Source organism: Sapajus apella, unplaced genomic scaffold, assembly GCF_009761245.1.
Source record: "Sapajus apella isolate SASKATOON/1434 unplaced genomic scaffold, GSC_monkey_1.0 scaffold49, whole genome shotgun sequence".
Taxonomy (NCBI): Eukaryota; Metazoa; Chordata; class Mammalia; order Primates; family Cebidae; genus Sapajus; species Sapajus apella.
Window position 1 is genome coordinate 16,639,638 of NW_022436989.1, and position 20,123 is coordinate 16,659,760.

General features: G+C 50.1%; 1 protein-coding gene across 1 annotated transcript in view; it reads left to right on the plus strand.

The window, feature by feature from the left end:
- PGBD5 (piggyBac transposable element derived 5) overlaps positions 1–12,201 on the plus strand; it is a 97,997-nt gene extending 85,796 nt beyond the window's left edge. Inside the window, exons 6-7 of the mRNA XM_032242361.1 lie at positions 8,457–8,562; positions 10,226–12,201. Of these exons, the coding sequence (XP_032098252.1) occupies positions 8,457–8,562; positions 10,226–10,421 (302 nt within the window). The 3' untranslated portion in view covers positions 10,422–12,201. The remainder of the gene's footprint in view (positions 1–8,456; positions 8,563–10,225) is intronic.
- The last annotated feature ends 7,922 nt before the right edge of the window (positions 12,202–20,123 follow it).

Consider the following 20,123-nt stretch of genomic DNA (forward strand, 5'->3'; position numbering starts at 1 on the left):
TCGTCTGGGATTCTGTGAAAAATCTGTTCTGATGGGAGGGAGAAATCCATCGTTCTTATCTTTTAGTGTTTTCCTTAGATGTTAATCAGGTGCGCCGTCTGGTTCATCAGCTGTTCCCTGATTTACTCATTGATTTTATTCAGGATTTAAAATTCCATTTATAACAAAGGGAATTACTTAGCAAGGAGTCTATGCTTACAGTAACATACAGTGAAATCATCACTAAGCCATTGAAAAGAACATTGACAGGACAAAGGGGCCTTTCACAAAAGCATTCCCGGCAGTGCAGCGTGTGGGGGCAGCGTCCCCTGCCTTCACATGGAGGCTTTCCTCAAGACAAATGACAGTGAATGGAAAAAGGCCTCTTTCCCCTTCACTTGTCAGAGAACACTGCCAAGGAGCCCAGGTGTTAGTGTGCGTATTTGTACTCTCACATGTATGTGTGTGTGGTGTGTAAACTTGCCTGGCATGTTGTGTGTGCTGTATATGTGTGGTGTGGAGTGTGTAGTGATACATATGTGTGGTGTGGTGTGTGTGGGTATATGTTGGTGTAGTGTGGTATGTTGTGTGCGGTGTGGGGCATGTGACATGTATGTTTGTGTGATATGTGTGGTGTGTGTATATGTGTGGTGTGGAGTGTGTATGTGATACGTATTCATGATATGGTGTGTGTGATATGTACATATATTTTGGTGTGTTGTGTGCAGTGTGGAGTATGTGATGTGTATGTTTGTGTGATATGGTATGTGTGGTGTGTGTGTATATGTGTGTATGATGTGGAGTGTATATGTGATATGTATTTGTATGGTGGGTGTGGTGTGTGTGTATATGTTGGTGGTGTGCTGTGCTGTGGAGTGTGTATGTGGTATGGTATGTGTGGTATGGTGGGTGTGGTATGTGTATATGTTTATGCTGTGTGTGTGGTATAGAGTATGTTACATGTATGTGTGATATGGCGTGTGTGATGTGTAAGTTTGCATGGTGTGTGCGTGTGGTCTGTCTGTATGTTGGTGTGATGCAGTGTGTATAGACCTGCATGTCTGTGTTACGAGTGTGGTGTGTGTGGTGTGCATGTGTTGTGTGTGTGTTGTATGTATTTCCGTGGTACAGTTTGTCCGTCCATGTTTAACGTATGTTGTTAGTTCTTTCCCATCTTTCCCCTCCTGCCAGCTTAAGTTGGATCATACCTCAGTGGAGATTGCCATCGAGGGACCCCAGCAGATGGGCGTCAATACTCGATTTGGGCGTGGAGGGCTGCAGGGAGCTGTGCTCTTGAGTGCTGTGTCCAGGATCAGTTGAAGAAAGGCTTGCGCCAGGCATGGTGGCACCCAGCTGTAGTCCCAGCTACTTAAGGGGCTGTGGCAGGACATTGCTTGAGCTCAGGAGTTCAAGGTCAGCCTGGGCAACATAGCAAGACCCTCATCTATTAAAAAAAAAAAGGAGGAGGAGGAAGAAGAAGAAAGAGGAAGAGAAAGTAGAGGAAGAAGAATGGAGATGAAGAAGATACAGGAAGGCTTGGAATTGGCCTTGCAAGCTGAAGGCTAGAGTTTGAGTTGGACTTCCAGACCCCAGTGGTTAGGGTCTTGGTGCAGGATGAGGGAATTTCCAGGGAACATGTTAGAGAGTCATGGGCAGAAACTGCTTCCACCAAATTATTTTGTTTATTTATTTATTTTGGGGACAGCGTATTGCTCTGTTATCCAGGCTGGAGTGCAGTGGTACCATCATAGCTCATTGCAGCCTCGAATTCCTGAGCACAAGCAAACCTCCCACCTCAGCCTCCCAAGTAGCTGGGACTACAGGTGCATACCACTGTACCCGGCTAATTTTTTTTGTAGAGACAGACTCTCACTATGTTGCCCAGGCTGGTCTCAAACTCCTGGCCTCAAGTGATCCTCTAGCTTCAGCCTCCCAAAGTGCTGGGTTTATAGGCATGAGCCACAGTGCCCAGCCCCACCAACTTACTTTAAGTCATGGCCTCTGAAAAGGTGTCTCAAGGCAGGACATCACGTTCATCTGAGCTTAGTGAAAGGAGATAATAAAGAGAAAAGAATGCGTCTTAAATCCTCCCCAGGATTTAAGATGACAAATGTTAAAAGCCTAATTTTAAGGGTTGGTGCTCCTAAAGCGACACCAAAGGAACATGTAAGGAGGTATCGATGAAGGAACTGATTTTTAAATCTGTTGAAATTTAGTGTTCGTGTTTAATGTTACAATTTCTGAATCCAAAGTACTCTATTTTACATCGTAAAGTTCAGAATCCTAGTGTCTCTTAAAAATCCCAAGGAGTGGCTGGGCATGCTGGCTTACGCCTGTAATCCCAGCACTTTGAGAGGCTGAGGCAGGCAGATCATCTGAGGTCGGGAGTTTGAGACCAGCCTGACCAACATGGTGAAATCCCATCTCTACTAAAAATACAAAGTTAGGTGGATGTGGTGGTGCATACCTGTAATCCCAGGTACTCAGGAGGTTGAGGCAGGAGAATCGCTTGAACCCGGGAGGTGGAGGTTGTGGTGAGCCCAGATCACACTATTGCACTCCTGCCTGGGCAACAAGAGCAAAACTCCACCTCAAAAAAAAAAAAAAAAAAAGAAATCCCAAGGAGTATGATCAAGCATCACTGCAGCCTCCCTCCCCACCTCCAGGACCCTGGTCCCCTCCCCCAGTACCTCTAGAAAGCACTCCCAGGGAAGTTCACACTTGCTCAGTGAGCGCTTCAGGTGGGTGCTTGAGGTGGGCACAGACCTGGGTGCAGCTGGAATGAGCAGGAACCTGCCCAGGGGAAGGTCAGGTCCCTAGCTGCTTCTCCCCAGGAAATCTGTTTTGTGGTTCACATCTTAAGAGTTCTTTTTCTCATGAAGAGAGATCGTTTTCTGTGCCTAGCATTCCTTCCCTTTGGATGTGCCATAATTTCTTCAGCCAGTTCTCCTATTAATAATCCATTTTTTTTTCCAAGATGGAGTCTCACTCTGTCACCCGGGCTGGAGTGCAGGGGCACGATCTTGGCTCACTGCAGCCTCCGCCTTCCAGGTTCAAGGGATTATCCTGCCTCAGCCTCCTGAGTAGCTGGGACTACAGGCATGCACGCCATGCCTGGCTAATTTTTGTATTTTTTGGTAGAAACGGGGTTTCACCATATTGGACAGGCTGGTCTCGAACTCCTGACCTCGTGATCCTCCTGCCTCGGCCTCCCAAGGTGCTGGGATTACAAGCTTGAGCCACCACGCCTGGCCAGTGATCCACATTTTCACAGTGTTAATGATGATACGGTGTTGTCTTCATACATAAACACTGGGCACATCTTTGATCATTTCCTCAGGATAAATCCAAACGTGGAAGTGCAGGCTCGAAGGGTGGGACCAGTGGAAAGGTTTCTGGTGATGTGTCGCCACAGGCTGTACTTCTGCACCGCTGCAGTGGGCACAGGGGACCGGTGTGCCTCCAGCTTTACCAACACTATTTATTTTTATTTTTCATTTGTCATTCTGACAGGTGAAGTTGCACCCAGATTTTAAATATCAATCGCTGACTGTGGGAGAGGTTGCACGTCTTTCCATGTGTTGGTGGGCCAGTTTCGAGTGGTTTATGTTCCTCACAGTTTTTCTTTTGAGATGCTTGTCATGTTCTCATTAACTTGAAGTTTTCTGCCTACAGCACGTTGTTTTCTATATTTCATTTCCTTTTGTCTTTATTTATGATTCGTATTTTGTAATGTAAAAAAGTTTTCATTTCTCCATAGGTGCATATATTGATAGCTTCTCTGATATCTTCTCTGCTCTCAGGTTTTAGGTCTCTCTTCTGTCCCAAGGCCAGATAAGTTTAGTTCACCTGCCTGTTTTATGGTGCAATTTCGTGCTCTTTACCGTAATCCACTTCAAATTTATTTTGCTGCGTGGCATCAAGTGGGCCTCTCTTCTTTTGTTGTTGTTGTTAAGTGGGCAGGGTGGGTTGACCCAGCAGCTACACATCCGTGCCTAAACCATTTATTGAATAATTCATCTTTTCCCTATTTATTTTAAATCTCACTCAGGGCCAGGCGCGATGGCTGACACCTATAATCCCAGCTACTCGGGAGCATGAGGCAGGAGGATCACTTGAACCCGGGAGGCGGAGGTTGCAGTGAGCTGAGATTGTGCCATTGCACTCCAGCCTGGGCAACAGAGCGAGACTCTGTTTCAAAAGAGAGAGAGAGAGAGAGAGAGAGAGAGAGAGAGAGAGAGAGAGAGAGCAAGCATGTGTGTGTGTGTGTGTGTGTGTGTGTGTGTGTATAAATCTCAGATGATAAACTGAAACATTGTAAATTCTGAAGACTGCTTCTCAGCTCTGTTACATTCTGTTCTTTTATGACCATATATACTCTAGTTGAAGTTGAGCAGCATTTCCAATTTTAGGAAATATGTAACTAAGTATGAACATTTTAGGAATTGATTTATTAATTTTTACTCCAGATTCTAAGGAAACATGAAACTTTTTGTCACAGAGTGTGAGCATATGTGCAGGATTTTCAGAAATGTAAACACAGGCTGGTGCAGTGGCTCACACCTGTAATCCCAGCACTCTGGGAGGCCAGCGTGGGAGGATCACTTGATTCCAGGAGTTTGAGTCCAGTCTGAGCAATGTGGCAGAATCCCATCTTTACAAAAAATGCCCTCCCCCCAAAAAAATAGCTGAGTATGGCGTAGCTACAGTAGTCCCAGCTGCTGGGGGGCTGAGGGCCGCTGGGGCAGGAGGATTGCTTGAGCCCAGGAGGTAGAGGCTGTAGTGAGCCGAGATCATGACACTGTACTTCGGTCTGAGCAACAGAGCGAGACTTTGTCTCAAGAAAAAAAATTATTTTAATGCTGTCATATGTCAAAGGATATTCCCATTGTGAGCCAAACCCTTTTGCTTTTCTTAGAAATCCCCCTTGGGTCTATCATCTTCATCCTGTAGTCTGTCCATTTTGGATTCAGATTCACTAAGACTAATAAGAATGGAGAATATCTGCATCTGAAAATGAATCAGGTCTTGATTCATTCACTTAAATTTGCAGAAGGGTAGCAGTGTCAGTGAAGCCACTAACAGCCAAGGAAGGTGTTAGAACAGCTGTTAGAATGGGAAGACAGGCCCATGTCGATCTTGGGCATCACAGAGACAGACGTGGAGAAGACAGACGTGTGCAGATTCCCACAGAGCTCTCAATACAGCGTCCACCACGAGCCTGGGTGTGATGTGCACGGCATTCTCAGTGATTAACGCAGCCAAGACAGTAACTACAGATTTCCTCTTGCTAATATTGCCAACGTTAGCAATCAGAAGACGTCACAGGATGGCTGCCTTACCTTTTTCAGCTGGGGTACTATCTCAGAATCCAGAATATCATGGGGAGAGGAGAGTGATCTGGTTTATAAACTAGGGAAATGTTCACAGAGAGGAGGATGCAGGTCTGGTGTGGAAACAGCTCCGTTTCAAGCTGTCAAATTTACAATTATGAAAAAGAATGGGAAAGAAATGAAGAGTTAAAGAAGGTCTCCCATGGCGAGGTAGATTGGGACAGTGGCAGTCCAGGAGCCTCTGCCCTTGTTGGGCTGAAACCAGGAGGTGAAACGCTGGAAATGGTCAGTAGCTACGGGGATGGGCTGTGGGAAACCCCGAGATCTTCGCAGAGCAGCCCTGACTCACCGGAGACACTAATGACTCAGAGCGGGCATCCTGAAGTTCCAGGAAAGGGACTGATGGGATTTCCGTTTCTTTATAGGGATGGTCTCACCTGCTTACATTCATGTGGAACCCTAAGGGGGCCAGAGCCTCCTGAGACCCAGGGAAGATTGTCATTGGAGGTCAGGCAAATCAGAACATAGCTGGAGATAGGAATCCTCCATGGGCCACGTGCTGGGACCCCAAGTGTGAAACAGGGTTCCTCCTACTCAGTCTTGGAGGCGGGGGCGGCTGAGATAAGGGAGCAAGGACAGGAACCCTCAGGAGGGACGTTGGAGAGAGGCTGCTGTCCTTGGGGCACTGCAGGCCCACTCGCCCTTCCTCGGGCCTGGTGAGCTGCACCCTGGAGAACACCTGTGCCCTGCAGGCCCCCGACGGCTGAACTTCTCTCAAGAGGAGGGCTCCATAAGCAAGTGAAGGCACCCACAGTCTTCTGGCCAGGAGGAAGCCCTCAGTATGTATGTGGGGGGAGGGCAGGGGGACACCGTGGTTTTCTGGCCCTTGGAGAGCTTTAGGGAATGCGTTGCCTGGGCCCCTCCCCGGTCCTGCATCTCTAGGGCAGGCCTTGGCAGCTAAATTTCCCCCAAGCTGTCCAGTGTTTCTTCCATGTGAAGTGCTACTATTTCTGAGGAAAGAAGGAAAGAGCCTGGCTCAGTCTATATAAGCAGATCTGGGCAACCCTGGTGTCAGCCACAGTCCCTCACTGAGAGTTGTGGGGGTGGGAGGTGGCTGGCCTCAGACGAAGCTCCCTTGGGCCTGCAAAGGACATGCCCATTTCACTTTGACCTTGTCCATTTCAGTATTGCTGAAATTTCGCAATCCTGTGAGTTAATCCCTTAAAAAAAATACAGAAAAATGGCACTGTGTCCAAATCCCTTGCTGCAGTGAGGGAAGGTCAGTTCGAGGAAACATAAGTAAACTCCAGCCATGCTTGAATGGCTTCAGCTACTTGGGAGAATGCGTCCTCCCCCTCTTGCATGTTGTCTGCCTTGGGTAGAACATGAGGCAGCCCTGGGAGGAAGAAGAAGGGCCAGCATGGGCTGGGCAGTGGGGCCGGGAGGGCTCATTGTCTCTGCTTCTCAGGCCCTGCCAGTGAGATTTGTTAATCTTGCCATGACCTTCGCGGTGCCCCTGGATACATTCCCAGTTGTACTTAGTTAGAGGAAAAGGTGTTTGAGGGCCTAGGGCCCCCGAAATTCTAGGAGGCACAAAAGGATGGAGCCTGGGGGATGGGAGGGTTGAAAAGGGCAACTTCCTCTTTCTTCTGAGCTGCTAATTCCTTTTGGCTGAGCGTGGAGGCTCACATTTATAATCCCAGAGTTTTGGGAGGCCCAGGCAGAGGACCAATTGAGGCCAGGAGTTTGAGAGCAGCCTAGGCAACATGGGGAGACCTAGGCAACATGGTGAGTCTCTATTTAAAAAATGGTTTTAATTAGGCGGGCGCGGTGGCATGTACCTGTGGTCCCAGCTACTCGGGTGGCTGAGGTGGGAGTATCGCTTGAGCCCAGGAATTTGAGGCTGCAGTGAGCCGTGATCATGATACCACACTTCAGCCTGAGTGACAGAGCAAGACCTCATACCCCCCAAATAATGATAATAATTCCATGCTTTTGCTTGTTTTTTATTTTTTTAATTTATTTTGAGATTTTATTTTTATTTTTTTGGTTTATTTTTTAAACATTTTATTTATTTATTTTTATTCTTGAGTTTTGCTCCTGTTCGCAGGCTGGAGTGCAATGGCAGTGATCTCAGCAAACTGCAACCTCTGCCTCTCAGGTTCAAGCGATTCTTCTGCTTCAGTCTTCTGAGTAGCTGGAATTACAGGCGCCTGCCTCCATGCCCAGCTAATTTTTGTGTTTTTAGTAAAGACAAGGTTTGGCCACATTGGCCAGGCTGGTCTCGAACTCCTGACCTCAGGTGATCCGCCCTTGGCCTCCCAAAGTGCTAGGATTACAGGCGTGAGCTACTGCGCCCAGCCACCTTGAGAGAGGTGTTCAGCAAGCAGGGAAGCTGGAGGGCCTGGCAGGCGCCTGTCCACTCTGAGGCCTCCTTTTGCTTTTTTAAATTGACAAACAGTAATTGCCCATTTTCATGGGGCACATGGTGATATTTTGATACATATAATGTACGGTGATCAGATCACGGGAATTAGCATATCCATCATCTCAAACACGTACCGGGAGATTTGTTAAAGGATGCAAGATCACAGCTTAGATGGGAGGAGTGAGGTCTAGTGCTCTATGCAGGGTGACTGCACAGTCACCCTATGTGAGGTGACTGGAGTTGCCAGCATGCTTTCCTTTGATGAAGGTAGGTGGAAAGGGCTCCAGGGTGCTTCCTGACCTCAGCCACCACCTCTTCCCAGCATCCCTCACCCAGCCTGGCAGATGGGGGTGGAGGGAAGAGTGAATCCCGTCCCTGTTTTCACTTTTTCAAAGCCCAGTTGGGTGCAGCACCCTGCCCCATGCTGCTTAGGGTCCCTTCAGACCCGCCAGGGTCCTGCACCCCTGTGAAGCCCCTGTGACCTGGGGCACTGTGTCTGGGCTGGGACTTACCACCGCAGTCACCTGACTCTGATGTTTTCCTCAACTCCTCTGAAGCATCTGGTGGTTGGTGATGATTGTTCTTCACTCTCCCTCCCCTCCTCCTCTGCTCATTATTAAGTTGGGGCAACTAAGCTGAATGAAGATAGACACATTTATAAACTGGCGTTTGGAGGAGGCGTGCAGGAAGGGGCTTATCTTGTCTCTCGCCTTCAGGAGTCATCATCAAGAGGAAGAGTGGGGAGATCCCATGCCCCTTGGCCGTGGAGGCGTTTGCTGCTCACCTGAGCTACATCTGCAGATACGATGACAAATACAGCAAGTAAGTGGACAGGCGCCTCCGCCACAGAAGGGATCGGGTAGTCGAGCCATCACGGGATAGGTGTATTGGCAGATGATCACTAGTTTCCCCGCTGTAAGAACGGCAGGACAAAGACCTGGGAGGTAAGATCCTGCCCTCAGCCTGGACTTCTGGGCCTCACCCGTGCATACCTGGCCGCACCTGGAAGTCCTCTACCCAGGTACTCTGTGCCCCCCACTCTCCCAATGCAGGGTTCACATTCCCTGTGCCCCGAGGCGCCCTTCCCTTTGCTTACGTGAACCCAGCTGTCCCTCGGCAGCGAGCTCAGACCCCAGCCCTTGGCATCGCTTGTCCTGTTACCCTGTCCTGGATTGCTGTCTTCCTCCCCCACCCTCGTGTCCAGTGATGACACTGGACATCAGCTTGGGCACTTTTACCCTGAGTCACATGTGTTCTAGCACTGGTGATTTAATTTTCTCAAATATGGATGCCCGTTTAGATCACCAGGTGTGGTCTCATGTTAAATATACACACAGTATGCATAGTTTACACACAGCATAGACAAGATCCACGAGGTGTGGACATCCAGACCCCACGATGCCACCCTAGTCTCGTGCCGTAATAACCACTGTGATGGGAACTCAAAAATGACTGCTGGTGAACCTGAGACTATTAAATCACTGGAATTGAGCCTTACCACTTAGAACAGGATTGGACTAACTCAAAATTGGATATAGACTGAACCCTCTTTGAGGGTAACCTACATTTCCTGGCCTTTCATGATGAAGAGGGAAAAACAAGGACCTGGTTCTCTGGAAAACTCAGCCTGTGTGAAAGGTAGCCCCATTCCTTAGAGATTCATCAAACAAGTCTTTATTGAACACCTACTGTGTGTGCCCGGCACCTTGCCAAATTCCATGAGGTTGTTACAAAGACACTGGCATTTAGTTCACTGAGCACCAGCACCTTGGGGCGTTCTGTGAGGTTGTTCTAAAGCAGTTGGCATTTGCGGAGTAGATGTCTGTGGTGACTGCTGTGTACTGGGCACTTCAGTCATATTGAGATATTGAGGATACGGATCCCCCCATGCTTTATAGTCAGGGTGCAGAGGCAAACTCAGAAACGAAGACAGTGCAGTAAGCCCTGAGGCTGGTGCTCCCAAGAAGGCCAGTGTCCTCAGGGTCTGGGTGGGCTTCCCAGAGGGGCGACCTCTGTATCTTCATCTGCAGGGATGGCAGGGATGGCAAAGATACACTCGGGAACAGGGGAATCCCTTGCAGGGGCCTGGAGCTGAGGAAGAGCTTGGCCTTGGGGGAGTGTCCACTGCACAGCACATATACAACACAGCCTTCGAGGGGCATTCAGCAAGCAGGGAAGCTGGAGGGGCTGGAGGCGTCTGTCACTCCAGGGCTGCACGCCACCCCAGCACACCTGGCACCTAGCATTCAGGGTCTTCTCCAGCAGTCCTGATGTTTTCACTTCCTTGGTCTTAAATGAAGTTCACTGTGACAAAGCCCCCAGCTAGAGCTCACCTAACATCCCAAGCCTGGCTCCTGCCCCTGCAGCCCTCCTGCCTCTGTCAGAGGTGAGCCTGCAGCATCTCATGGGCCAGGGGTCCTTTGGGATGCATTTGCTGGGTGCCATGAACCATCGTGTCACCCATTCTTACTCCCTGTGTCCTTAGGTATTTCATCTCTCATAAACCAAACAAGACCTGGCAGCAGGTGTTCTGGTTCGCCATCAGCATCGCCATCAACAATGCCTACATCCTGTACAAAATGTCAGATGCCTACCACGTGAAGAGGTACAGTCGGGCGCAGTTTGGGGAGAGACTCGTCAGAGAGCTGCTGGGCTTGGAGGACGCCTCTCCGACCCACTGATGCTGGGAGCGCAGGACTTGGTCAGGGGAGGGGTGAGAGAAGGAGAGCCTGCTGTTCAGACCTGCCCATCAGAGACCTGGAGACGCCCTGCTGTGTGGCTTGCTGCCTGGGAGGGATGTGCAGTGCCTCTGGAGGGACACGATGGACTGGGTCAGAGGACGGTTGCTGTCCTTGTTTGCCTTCCAAGAAAAGCATGTCCTCCCTCGGGAAAGAGTGCCCCCGGTGTGGTGAGCACCTGCACCTGTGTTCTCAAGGGCAGATTCTCTCTTGACATCCGTGGAGCTCTCGAGGTCACATGGACTTGTGATTGTGAAGGAAGGCCCCCGTGATAGAATGAGCTGGAGCATGCTCTAGGAGATATGCCTGCTTCCTGAAGATCTACAGCAACCTGGGACATGGTTCAAGCTCATGGCTTGAAGGAAGCAAAGACACCCTGCATGGTTACAATGGTTCGGGTGTGGGGGAAGGCCGGAGGGTTTTCCAGCATTTTCCTCCTGCGAGCACCTTTGAACAGGTCTCTTAGAAGACATACATCCTGGGTGTGCAGGAGTGAAATGGGGAGTGGGTGCCCATTCTGAAAGATGAGGCATTTCTGCTCATTTCCTCTGCTTAGCTGGTGGGCAGGGGCAAAAGGGAAACGCCAAAAAATTGCAGTGAAAGGTGATGCTATTTTTTATTTTTAAAAATATCTTCAGGTTATTTTCTTACTGTTGCTTCAGATCTAATGTAAAAGGCAGATGTTCCCTCCTTTCCACCCCCCACGCTGACCCTGGCCCCAGTCACGGCTCCTTGCATGATCACAGTTCTGTTCTGGCCTGTGGCAGGGCCGGGAAGGGCCACTGGCTTCCAGAACAGACGTGGTTGCTCCCCACGAGGCCCACAGGGAGCCTGTGGGCCCTAAGCTTTATCGCAGATGTCATCACTGGCAGAATTACTTGTCTTGAAAAATATGTAGCACTGCTGAAACACACACCGAGTTCTCTACGATGGCCATTTGCTCACTGTCTTTCCTCCGTGTGTAGTGAGTGACCCTGGCAGCGTTTGCCTTCTCAGAGTGGCCCCTCAGAACAGTAGGGCTGGCCTTGGAAAAACCCCAACACGGGACTGTGGTGGCAACCCTGGTCGGGTGTGATTTGACACCATGAGGGCCAGAGGTGGCTGCTTGCCGCAGGACTGGAAAGGCTGCGTGCCCAGCACTGGCAGTGAGGCTCACAGGTCCCCCCAGCTGATCTGGGCTCTTTCGAAACCCAGGTTTATGCGTCTCTAGGGAGGCCTCGACGCCAGAGTGGTCAGCGGTTCTGACCGTCCCCACAGACCAGAAACGGAATTTCTGGGATGACCCGGTCCCCCTTCAACCTAGTTTATGTAACCACCTCATTTTTTACAAACGCAGAATCTATTCTACTCAGGCTTTGGGACTCTGTCCTTGTCCTCACTCAGTTATTGCGAGTGTTGCTGTCCGCATGCTCCGGGCCCCACGTCGTTCCTGCGCTCTACGTCACGGTGACTCCCCTGCCTTGTGGTTGGAATTCGATGCCACGGATTGCAGGCCAAATTCGAGACCGTGTTTCCAAACACCCTTGCCGTGCCCTTTAATTGGAGTGAAAGCACTTTTACCACATGGAGAAATATATTTTTAATTTGTGATGCTTTTCTACAAGGTCCACTATTTCTGAGTTTAATGTGTTTCCACCACTTAAGGAGACGCTAATGAAAGCCGATGAAGTTTCTTTTCTGTCCAAACAAGTAAAATAAAAATAAAGGTCTATTTAGATGTTGATTCTCTGTTAATACGTGAATCCGTTTAAAGGCCCACAGAACAGGAAGGGCGCGGTGGTTCACGCCTGTAATCTCAGCACTTCTGGCGGCTGAGGCGGGCGGATTGCTTGAGTCCGGGAGTTTGAGACAGCATTGGCAATGTGGCGAAACCCCATTTCTACAAAAAAATCCAAGAATTAGCCAGAATTAGGGGCGCATGCCTGTAGTCTCAGCTACTCCGGAGGCTGAAATGGGAGGCTCTCTTGAGCCTGGGAGGTGGAGGTTGCACTCCAGCCTGAGTGACAGAGCCAGATCCTATATCAAGGAAAAAAACAAGGTCAAGGAACAAAAATACTGGCTACTCTTTTTCAGACTTGACTTTTTTGTTATACAATCTGGTGTATATGATATTAACTATTCTTGGTGTCTCAAACCACTGAGCCGTTCATGGAAGAAATTTTGTTGCGCTTTGGCTAATAGAAGTATGTGTTGATGCTGCAGTTGTATGAGTGCATTTGTATTTGAGGTGCCTGTTTCATTGAGGACACTAGCAGGCCTGCATTCCAGCCTGGTGCTTTTTCCTCTTTTCTTCCGGTTTGTGTTGTGTGTCGTTCCAAATGAGCAGGAAGAGATGCTGCCCTGACAGGCAGTGGGTGGCGTTGCATTCCCGAGTAATTACAGAATAATTTCACCACTTTAGCGCTCTGTTTCTAAAATGGCAGCCATCCGCTGTCTGATACATGATGGGAAAAGGCCGCTGGGCCTCTCCTGGTCTCTGGAGGAATGGAGTTGATTGAGTTTCTCTTCTCCATCCAGGAGGACACAATGGCATGTAGGACTGATTGAGAGAATGTCCAGGGACCTGGACCTTGCCTGAGAGATGTGGTTCAAAGTGGTTTTTTGGAGTGACTCTAGTTGAAATGCATCTGGTTCCAGTGGCTCCCTGGGTTCAACAGCCCTCAGGTTGACCCTTGCTTGGCTTATTCAGTAGCTGGCCATCCCTGGGGATCAGGAAAGAGCATGGTAAGCAGTCTTATGACAGAGGGAACCAGCATGGCCCTGGCCGAGCATATGAGGCTGGCAAGCACCACTGTACATCCTGGCAAGTGAGACCCCTTTCCACTCAGATCCAGCCACGATGCCAGGCCACTCCCCTGTGGAATGTCTTTGCTACAGGGTCTGGGAGAGAAAGATGGAGCAGTGAGCTTCCCAGCCTTATGCAAGACAAAACATCCACAAAAAAACTTCCAAGCTTCTCCAAAGAGAATCTGCATTTCCCTGCAACTCACAGGATATGGAACCTGCGCTAAGCTTCACAGGGTTTATGAGACGTTCCCATTACTGCAGTTGGGTTTAGCGTCAGGTGAGGTCGTTCTTGGGCAAATTTAACTGCAGTGAGTGAATGTTGCTTTCTGTTTGGTGCCTTCTTGATCAGGTTCCATATTCGACTTCCATTGCCTTTCCCCACACTTTGCTCCCTTAAAGAGCCTCGATTTTGAGCAACGCCTGCCTATGGTCCATGGGACATTATACTAGGGTCATCTTTCAAAACTCAGGCGAGCCATATGGAAAAGCCTTGGTGTCTGGGTCATCCTGAGCAAAGGCATTCAGTTTACTGACTGCATCAGACGAGGCCTGGCCACCAAAATTGAGTTAATTCTGCAGCAGGCAAGAGGCAAGATCGCAGGCCCCCAGGACAGAGCCTGGAAAGTTTTGAATCCTTCCCATGTGGTCTCTGTGTCACGATCCTCCCCAGGGACCAAGGCTCAGCCTCCGACAGTGAGGGGTGTCGCCAAGCATCTGGCTGGGAGGAAGCTGGGCAGACCCAGGAGGGCCTTGGGGGCTTGCAACTCCGCAAGCCCCACATATTCTCCTCCAGTCTGCATTCGCGGCAAAAAACATTTCCCCACTGACCTGGGATGGGGGCGAGAACAAGTCAGTGACACAGTGATAGAGGAGAAAGGTGACCTTGGGTGTGGTACTCACCTCCCTGATCTGTCTCCTGCACCCACCCGGCTGACTGCGCTGATCTTGGGTGCTGTGTTTGAAGGGTGTGACAGCGGTGGCTAACAGGAAGGCATCCTTCCAGGTGGCTTGGGGTGGCCCCTCTGCCCCAGAACCTTGCTCCTCACAGGGATCCCTGTGGATTAAGCATGGACCGTCACCACCCCAGGTGGAAAGGTGCAGTGGCTCACCCAGGTAAGCAGGCCCGGGTTTGCCTGATGCAGGAGGCTGCGTCCTAACTGCTGTGGGCACTGGCTGTCCCGATTCGTCATGGGGATGGGGGATTTTATCCCTGACTTACGTGATGCCTTTCTAGGGTATTCTCCTTTCCATATCCAGTCCTGTCTGCCGATCCAAATATTGCAAACAATCATTATGGGCTCCAGGACATCACCCTCCACTGGGTCCTTTCCTTGTCTGAGATGGAGGTGGGCGTTTTGGAGCTTAACGACTACTGAAGCTGAAGTCCACCTGGGGGAGCCACCGTCTTGGGGGCATTGGACAGGGCGAGCCCTTGGCCATGCCAGACCCTGAGCCAGAAGACCGCCCGGCTCACAGCATGGGGAGAGTGGGATGGGGTGGGGAGTGGATTCAGCTCTGGGGGCTCATCAGAATGCCCTGGGATCTAGGCCAGAGGCACTGCACTCCAAAATGCCCCGATTCCTCCTGTCTCCACCCACATGCCAGCTTTGTGGTTCGGGTCCCTCTTCCTTAAGCAAGGGCTTGCCAAGCCTTGGATGTGGAGAGCCTGAGCCTTGTGTAGTGGGAGAACTCTCGGAAAGAAGCCTCCAGCAGTTCACAAGGCAGTGGCCAGGGAAAGTGCCCCCAGTGCCCACCCCACCGGTGGCCTCTACAGCCCGCTTTGGAAAACAGTTCTGTCAGTAAGGAAATCTCTCCTGTTACGGCTCTGTGTCCATCAATGCGGGCTTGGCTGTCTGTCCAGATACCTTCCATCCTTATCTGGAATGTGACCAAGCTTCTCACTCCATTACTTAATCCCTTTTTTCCTGTGGCTTCCGTGTGTCTCATCTTCGAGAGTGTTTCTCAGCCTTCTTTGCAGGTATGTCATTTTCTCCCAATAAGAAATTAGAGTATCAGGTACCAAGTGGCACATAGAGCTGTTGCCATAAAGTAGCCCTAGCGAGTGAGCACGCGTCAGCTGCCCTCTCGCCGTGCAGCTCGCTGCTTCTGAGCCATCTGTGTGTCCCTCCCTCCCAGGGGTGCCCAGTCTGCCCTCCAGTTCTCCAGCAGCCCAGGCACATTCTCCTGGCTCTGACCTCTGCCTGGTGGTGGCTGGGCAGCCTCTCTTGAGTGCAAGGTGGGGGTGCTGGTGCTGGTGGTGGCTGTACGTGAATTGTGTTTCTTCTCTGCGTTCCATCGGAATGAGGCACCTTTGCCCTTTGGTGTATACCCATGTTCGGTGTATACCCTCTTCTTAACCAGGAGACTCCCGCGGGAGGTTTGGTTGTGCGCGCCATCTTCACTAGCTATTCTATGAGCAGATACCATTCTTTATTTCCTTAGTCGCCTGGGAGCAACGTATGTGCTTTTGTGCATGTATTTGGAGATGAGAACAGAAAGGGCGGGGGAACCTTGGCTTGTGGAAAAGACCTCAGAAGGCGATGGGGGAGTGTGTACAGCTTAGTTCGCGGGCGAAGCCTCTGGCTCCCTCGGGTGGGAGGGGCATTTTGTGGCCAAGGAATTTCAGTGAGGAGTGAAGGAGTGAAGGGAGGTTGAGCCCCTCAGAGAAAGCGGCCTCCACCCTCGCCTCCCCAAGGGTCACCAGCTCTTGGTGCATCTCGATAGTCTTTCATTCATCCTTCTGCCGTCTTCACCAAAGCCTCGCTGGACTAAAGAGTGATGGTTAAAGTGCACGAAGGGTTTCTGTTCCAGCAGGTCAGGGCTCCCTGTGTGGCGACTTTGCTGAGTCTTCAGAATTGCCCTGGGAACTCAGAACCATCAGTCCCCCTTTTGTGATGGGAAAGTGGTGCTCCGAGACCTGTGGGGACTCAAGAGAGTGCAGCCAGGTTGACCTGCACCAGGGCTGACTGGTTTTCAGCCACTGCTGCTCCTGAACTGCTACAGCCAGGCGTTGTGCTAAGAGGTGGGCACACGGTGCCCCAGTGTGCCCTTGAGGGTGCCATGACTGAAGCATGTGGGGGCACAGAGCAGGCTGATTCTCCACCAAAGGAAGGCTCTAGCCAGGGGCTGAGATCCTGTGTGGGGGAGGCGGCAGTCGGCATTGCTGCTGACCCAGCAGCCCCCGCACCTTCCACCTTGCCTGGCAGGCATCACATGCACCTGGCTTAGCACATCCCTGAAAACAAGAGTCTGAGCCCCCTCGAGAGGCTGCAGTCACACTGCATCTGACCAGAACTTGCCAATTCACAGCTCGCCTGAGAGCCAGGTATGCGTGTGTGTATCTGGGGAGCACACCCCAAACATGAGCAGGAACAGAGTGTTCCCAGCTATCTAAGAGGTCATGCCAAAACGAAGGTTCTAGCTTATTCCTTTCATTTCCATAGTGGCTTACACTCGCTTCTCTTTTCTCCAAGTAAGCATGGTGCCCACCTCCTCCTCCGGCCTGACGGTCCTCCTCCGGCCTGACGGTCCGTGTGAGGGATCCTTGTTCCCCAGCTCACCTCTCAGGTCCCACCCTCCTCCACTAAGAAACAGACACAATTTTGGCGAAAGTTGTGGTAGGAAAAGAAACAATAATTGGGCAGATGAGGATTTTTCGCTCTTTGATTGGCTCTTTCTCTAGACTTTGCTGTCTTTTTTAAACTTCTCCTAGCTTCCCCCTTAGCGCTTCCTCCCAGTGGGTAGACCACAAAAGGAGCAGGGGATGGAGGCAGGGGATGCAGTCCCTGTTATTTCTGTAGATTAGACAGATGGGCCCAGAACGACTGTATACGTCGTTCAGCGTAAATTGACGATCTGGAGTTGCAGGATTGTTGAGGCAATTTTTGGTCACTTGGCTCCATCTAAACATAATGCCATAGGATAGTGTGGCTTTTTAGGTTCATCACCTTATCTACATCAGGAGAAGTACAGTGTCCGCTTAATAAACACACACACACACACACACACAGAGAGACACACACACGATAAACACAGAGTCTACTGCATGATGAGCCTCTGCTAGGTCCTTAGCAATCAAACCGCATGTCCAGTCCTGGCCCCCATTCTACAAGACACATGGGTCAGCGTAGGAAGGCAGAGATGGTGGGTCCACATAGAAGCCCAGTGATGAGGAGCGGAGCGCAGGCCTGGAGTGATGAGCTAGTGAAGCAGTGCTCCAGGAGGGGACCTGCCACTCACAGGGCTGTCCTGGCCACCCTTAGGATACAGCCAGACTTGATTGAGTGGCTCCCAGGGACTGGGAGTGAATAGGGACTGCGGGGTGCATATCCCAGGAGGCAGCCCTCAGCTCAGTGGGGAAAGCAGTTTCCAACCTTAGCGCTACCCAACACTAGCATAGGGCACCTCAGAAAGGAGGGGCCCCTCTGTCTTTATTCAGTGTCTCCCACCACAGGCAGCTGGTTCCTGCAGGAAGCTCCGGGGCTGGGGGTGGGGGGTGCTGGTTCTCAGGGGCAGGGGTGACCCTACTGGGGTCAGTGGGCTGGCAATGCTGGTCTTCACTAAGAATAGTTGAAAACAGCCAGAAAGCTAAGCCCTGGATCCTGGGCCCCTGGGCAGATGCTTAATTGGGAGGAAGAAGGAACCAAAATCACGAAAGCAACTGGCTTTCTCGGGGGAGGCCCTTCCCCTTCAAGACCCTCCCCTTCCTCAAAAGGAGAGTCACATTCACTCCTAGTTCAGGAGCGCCACCATTCATGATGAGGAAATCCATGTCAAAGAATCTGGAGAGACCGATATTCACTGTCAGAATTTTCTTGCCACCATTACATTACCTGTTTCCTCTTGTTTCCCCTTTTCCAGTCGCACCCCCATTTGGTGACACAAAGCATACCCTTCTGTGAAGATTTGGACTTTATGCCAAGGCATGATTGCAATATATTTTTACAAATTTTACATGACAGGAGCTGAATTCTGGGTTCTCAAATGTGAAGTATGGCCAAAAAAAAAAGATTTAAGTCAGGCATCTTGTCATGTGGTTCTTATTTCTTCAACCAAGTTTGTTTACAGTCACTACCTTTGAAATTCAGTCAAATACATTCTGTTTGCTTCTCTCTGGTGGTTTTCCTTTGTGGGTGGCTGAGGAAGGAGGAAGGATACAGGACAGGAAGCTCATGAAAGCACAATGGAGTCTGTTGCTGGAAATGAATAGCAAGGGAGGTTGGCCAGGCCTGGGAAACCTACCCCCGGGCTCTCTGGAAGATGAAGAGGGACAGACAGGGGAGAGGGGTTCTCCAGGAGGCTCAGGCATCTGCTAACATCTTAGCTTCCTCAACCCTGCCCCCTATCCTGGGAGAAGTCAAGGGAATCCCCACAGGGTTCTTCCTCCTCTCCCCTCCCATCTTCCCTCCACCGTCAGACTATATTGTGCAGCCTGTACCTCCCTTGGCTGCTGTCATTACCACGGTCCTACAGGCCTCCACCATTGTCCTCCCACTTCTCAAAATGTTCCAGAATCTGGGGTGAGCACTGCTGTCAGAAGCTGGGACAGGAGGAAGCAGTGTTCCAGAGCACTGCTGTGTGCAGAGTGCCAAGGCCCCCAGGAGAGCTGTGACTGCCCGCTCGTGACTGTAGAAGTTCACCATGTCCTCGGCTCCGCCAGCTAATGTCCACCCAGTCAGATGCTTTCATGATTGCAGTTCAAAATGAAAACAAAAGCACATGATGTTGGCTTTAGCGGTATCCTGATGGTCACACATGGGCATTGTTTTCCTTAATGTAGAAAATCTCCATATAAAATGAGATGATGGGTCCTACTTTCCAAGGTTTTTGTTTTTTGGTTTTTGGTTTTTTTTTTTTTTTTAGCATATCATTATAGGAGAATAAAATGATTTTGAGGGCTGAGCAGAGTGGATCACAGCTGTAATCCCAGCACTTTGGGAGGCCAAGGCAGGAGGACTGCTTGAGGCCAGGTGCTTGAGACCAGCCTGTGCAACATAGTGAGAACCCATATCCACAAAAAAGAGTAGATTTTTAAGAAGCTTGTTCTTTTCCATCTAACATAGGAATTCAAGTGTTTTTACAGCACATTAAAACAAACATTTTGCCTTGTCTTTCTATAAGTCAAAAATAATTTTCAAACACTCAAAATTTTAATATCAAATCTTTGCAGATCTTTTAGTAAGCACTAAATTTACCTTGCTTTTGTTGTGTTTATTCCTGATGTAATCATTTATTTTATAAAAATCAGTGCCTTCCCTTCACCACTATCTTTTATACGTCTTCCCCTCATTCTCTTTTCCATGTATCATGGCCTCTCTGTCCTTTGGAAATATCTCTTCCTGCTCCTTCTCCCTCCCTCCTCTTCCTCCCTCTCTTCTTCTCTTCCCCTCCTCCCCTCCCCCACATTCCTTTGCTGAGCACAGGATAATGAGTGTCCCCAGACGTCCCCCTCTGGATGCCCGTCCCCCAGTCCATCACCTGGCATACAGGTTCTCGAGCCTCAGGGTTCCCACAGTACACAGGGACCTTCCCCTCTCAATAGTAGTAGGGTGAGGATGTAACCTTTTGTATCCAAGACATTTTGAGGGTAGAGACACCCAGAAAGAGGAAAAACGTCAACAAGGAGACAAAAGATCCTTTATAGGTGAATGGGATGATGGGATTTAGTTTCCTGATCCCTGTGGTCCAGTCTTCCCTGCTACATTGACTGAATGCTGATCATATCTCCCAGTGGTAGTGGGGTGCAGTGGCTCATGCCTATCTCAGCACTTTGGGAAGCCAAGACAAGAGGATCACTTGGAGCCAGGAGTTCCAGACCAACCTAGGAAACATAGTGAGACCCTGTCTCTTAAAAAAAAA